Genomic DNA, 4,740 nt, shown 5'->3' with positions numbered 1-4,740 from the left:
ATGTAATTATGATTATATATATATATATAATTCTCCAACTTGCTCTCAGAAAGCAAAATAATTTGCTCAGATTTGGGATTTTATTACTTGTGAATGCGTCTGAAGGCAGCACAAGAAAAGTGACGTCCACCCAGGTTTCAAAAGGGTTAAAAAAAACATTCAACCTGTTTTCTTTAAAAGTTTTGGTGATTCTTTTTGTCTTTAACAATTTTTGAGTATTTTTTTAAAATGTTGCCGTTTTTTTCTCTTCTTTTTCTTTAAAAATCATCGACGCGACATTTTATCGCAGCCCAAAACTGTAAAAACAGAAATCATCGTTGGTCCTCGAGCTCATAAATGTTATTACGCAGGTTTGTGAAACATGTTTCCAAGACTTTTCCTCAACTTTCAGGGAATACTTAGTTTCTAAAAACCTTTCCAGGTTTGAAAATTGCTATTTGTGAATTCCATGACTCTCCAGGTTTATAATGAGCGTACGAACTCTGCGTGGACACACGCCGTTATCACCGTGTGACTTTGATGAGAAAACTTCAAATCGTCAAAAGATTCTCCGGCAGGTTTATTCTGAATGAAAATCTCTTACTGGCTGGACGCTTTCTTCAGAAAGTCTTCGTCCGTCTGCCGGAAAGTGTCCATGAGACATTTCTTTATCAGCTTGTCCAGGTTCTCTGTTTCTCCTGAAAGAGACCAAATGTGAAACTTTTAGGAAAAACAACTAAAACTGGAGAGATTAAAGCTCTGAGCAAGACAGATGTGATACCACAGAGCAGCTGCCGGACTGGACGCTCTCCCAAAATAAATATCTCCACGTAACAAAGCAAACAACATCGAAGAAATTACCCCCAAATTAGCAAGAAATTTAGTACAAAAAAATCCAGAAAATTAGTTAAAAAAAATAAATAATGTGAATGAAGACAAAGAAAAAAGTTTTTAAAAATACATATAATAAAAAAAATAAAAAATAAAAAATAATAATAATAATAATACCAAAAAAAGACAAATAAAAAGAGTAACTGGCTTTTTAAACAAATCATTTTCTAGATCTCCTAGTTTCTTTTATTTGTGGAATATTTTTTCTTTTTTTCAGATGTTTTTGGGAGAAATGAAAACGCAGAGTTTCCCTTTAAAACTCACCGCTGGGGAACTTCTTGGCCAGATTGTGGTGAAGATGCTCTGCGGCGAACCGGGACGCTCGAGCTCCACCGTGACCGTCAAACACGGCGAAGTACGAAACACGAGACCTGAAGGACACAAAGGACACATCAGAGACACGTCCTCCACCGAGGACTTCCTGCTGGACAGCTGTTTAGACGGAGGACTCACACTTGTCCCGGCAGAGCGGACAGACAGCCGCTCATGTCCGGCAGCAGCACGTGAGCATCCTGCATCTCGTCCCGCTCGCCACGCCTCGCCGCCACGTAGCCTTTCAGCACGGGGAGGCCTGGACGACGACACACATGTCAGTCTTTGAACGCATCATGTCTGCACGTCACGTTTCCAGCTTTAATCAGAGGACAAACAAACGCTGTGGTGGAAGAGCTGAAAACCTTCTTTACAAACTTTCTTGACCTCCACCTCCTTTCTGTCACGACACTCTGCATCTCCTCTTTTTCGTTTCGGTCGTCTCTCCTCCTCCGACGCCTCCTCTGGCGCGGCGGCCCGGGGTCGAGCTGAGAGCGCTGCAGAGACCGGACCTGAAGAAGAATCAAACCAGACTCGGGTGGATGAGTTCGAGGAGCAACAAAAAGCCTCACGAGGACACGAAATCCAGAATTTAAAAGGTAAAAATGTTTCCTTTTTAACCCTTTAACACCCTGCTCAGATGTTTGGTCGAGCACATTTTGAGTCACTATATCTTAATTAAAAATGTATTAAATTGAACTCAACCTGACTGAGCTTCCTCTACCCCTCAGTTATGGTTTGTTATTCCAAAAAAGTCCACTAGATGTCGCTGTCTTCAAACAGACTGCAGACGCGAGCGCTCTGTGTGGAGGATTTTCAAAGGCACGCGTGTTCATTGGACATGTTATACTTTCAGAGGTGATCTGGGAAAGATTTATGTTACTTTGAACAAAAAATAAAAAATGCACTAGGGTCAAATTTAAAAAAAAAAAGAAAAAACATACCAAAATGACCCACCTTCTCATTATTCATTGTTGCTAAATGATACAAGTAATATTATCCATTTCTTATATATAACTAATCTCAGTTATGCTAAGATAATAAATTCACATATATTAATAAAATACATTTTAAAAAGATAAATCAATATATCCATATCCATATTTTTAATGTTATTCTATTATTTGATGAAAGTAATAACATCAGTGTGATTTTTTTTCAAAGTAGTGTAAATGTAAATATTAGCAGAAATAATATAAGTACTGTTCATGTGACTAATTCCACTGTAACAACTTGAAATCCTTTATACCAAAAATAATAAAAAACAAATAATAATATAATAAATAAATCTGAAAAGTAACAACAGCTTAGTCAAATATAAATACTGATGTTAATTGCAGGTACAAATACAAACCAGCTGATTATGGAGGGGATAACTCTGACTGCTGTTATTACTGTTACTGCTGTTATTACTGTTACTGCTGTTACTGGTGTTAATGGTGTTACTGGTGTTGTTAGTGTTACTGGTGTTATTAGTGTTACTGGTGTTAATGGTGTTACTGGTGTTGTTAGTGTTACTGGTGTTACTGGTGTTACTGGTGTTATTGGTGCTTCTCTGTCATTATTTCTAACGTGAAAGCGTTTAGGTTTAATTAAGGTTTCACCGGTAATTTGGTCTGAACTCACCGGAGGTCTGGGTCGGTTCCGGTAGGTCGTCAAAGAGGTCCATTCTGCTCCGTTAGCCGTTAGCTCCGGTGCTAACCTGCTAACTAGCCTAGCTACCGGAAAGAGCTAACTAACGTGCGCGAGAGCTGCGGGATCAAACTGTGTGAAAGGTGACATCAAAACAGGTGATTTTATTCTAACAGGCTACTCTGCAAAAAAGTTCATTTACTTTAAAGGCAAAAAACGTAGATAGATTACTCGCTTTAGCCGGAGAGTTAATTTAGCGCTAGCCGCTAGCACGAAGATAGCCGCAACATTAACGGGCTGTTTCCGGTCGCAGCCTTCAAAACAAAAGCTCTAACTGGCATAAAAGTCCGTTTCCGCTAGTGATAAAATAATAACAATAATAAAAACAACAACAACAACAACAACAACAACAATAACAATAATAATAATAATAGTAAGTTCTCATGTTAAATTAAATGATGAGATACAAAAAGTCGAATTTATGAGATTAAAAAAATTGTAAAAAAAATAATGTAAAACAATAATTATGACATGAAAAGACGAAAGCATAAAATAAAAGAAAAATCTTGAAATAAAAAGTTGAAATTGTGTGTTAATAACAGACTATATAGTGTAAAGAATGTGTAATTATCAGATAAAATTCAAAACTGAGAGATCAAAAAAACAAATTATGATATAAAATATGATTAGAAGACAACCTATAAGTTAAAATAATAACAATAAAAAGTCAAAATTGTGAGATTTGAAATTGTGAAATAATGTTTTTTATTGATGTCAGATATATGTAATACTGTAAAATGTACCATACTAGAAATTGTACCTGTTTTGAGGGGACGGTCGGAGGTGAGTCTGAAACCAGCAAACCTCCTGTTGGGTTTTGGATTCCAGATGTGTTTTTTAAAAAAAGGTGATTTAATTGTTCAAAGTGTTAAAGTAAAACAAATTTAACCCTTAAAAACCTGGGAAAACTGGCCTGATTTCTTTCCAACACAGGAAAAAGGCAAGGAAATTAGTTTAAAAAAAAAAAAGTATGAGAAATTAACACCAAAAAAGGGGGGAAAGTAAAATAACAAACTAAAAAACACAGAAAATTACACAAAAACCTCCCAGAACTGTATATAAACTCTAAAACTTGTGTAAATCAGTTTCAAATACATAATTATGATAATTTTAAATTTAGTTCTCTGCAATTGTTTTTTGCTACTCGCTGGGAAAACAGCCACACCCTTAAATATGTTACACAAAAAGTAGTCATGCCCAAAATATCTAACAGGTCAAAAATACATAAAGAATGTGTTTAAATCTGCATGACACAAACCTCATCACTGAAAATATTACTCCTCATTTCTGAAGCAGTGCACCTCAAAATTCCAGTTGTGTGTAAACTGCAGTTGTGTTGTGTGTAAGTGGTGGCTGTTTTGGAGACGTGATGATTTTTTAACTTTTGACACTCGAGAGGCTTCACCTTTTGCTTTGTTAAAACGAGTTTTTTCTTTGTGACTTGTCAGGTTAAATGAAGGTGAAATAAATAAATGAAAACTTCCCTGTGCAGTAAACTCAACATAACACGGAAAATGTTCAGGTCAAAAGGTTAGGCACATATTGTGAGGCTTTTAGATACGTACGAAGGACAGAGATGACTTGATCGAGAGCCGCATGTGTCAAAGTTTCGGATGATGAAGAGATAAAGAAGTCGTGTCGTTCCAGCCATGGAGATAAGTGCTGGTGAGAGCTGATACCATTTGCATATCTTGTGCAGCATAAATGCATTAATTCATACTAAAATATGTAATGATGTTTAAAGATTTAAGGTTTAGAAAGCTTTTACATCCAAGAGATATTTATTCATGCACAATTTATTAAAGCAAAAACACACAACAACTATTTACTGACAAACTGAGCCAATACAAGGAGAGGGCTGTGACA

At 36.3% G+C, this 4,740-nt stretch overlaps 1 protein-coding gene across 1 annotated transcript; it reads right to left on the bottom strand.

Moving 5' to 3' along the window:
• Positions 1-222: 222 nt before the first annotated feature.
• On the bottom strand, positions 223-3,148 carry LOC121965324 (integrin-linked kinase-associated serine/threonine phosphatase). The gene is made up of 5 exons (XM_042515479.1): positions 2,809-3,148; positions 1,548-1,694; positions 1,324-1,441; positions 1,135-1,241; positions 223-677 (listed from the first exon to the last, which is right to left on the bottom strand). Exons 1-5 carry the CDS (start codon positions 2,849-2,851, stop codon positions 580-582), a joined length of 513 nt encoding a protein of 170 aa, XP_042371413.1. The 5' UTR covers positions 2,852-3,148; the 3' UTR covers positions 223-579.
• Between the last annotated feature and the right edge of the window lie 1,592 nt (positions 3,149-4,740).

This window comes from Plectropomus leopardus, unplaced genomic scaffold, assembly GCF_008729295.1.
Source record: "Plectropomus leopardus isolate mb unplaced genomic scaffold, YSFRI_Pleo_2.0 unplaced_scaffold1959, whole genome shotgun sequence".
NCBI classification, from domain to species: Eukaryota; Metazoa; Chordata; class Actinopteri; order Perciformes; family Serranidae; genus Plectropomus; species Plectropomus leopardus.
This window is presented reverse-complemented; position numbering and strand designations above follow the sequence as displayed.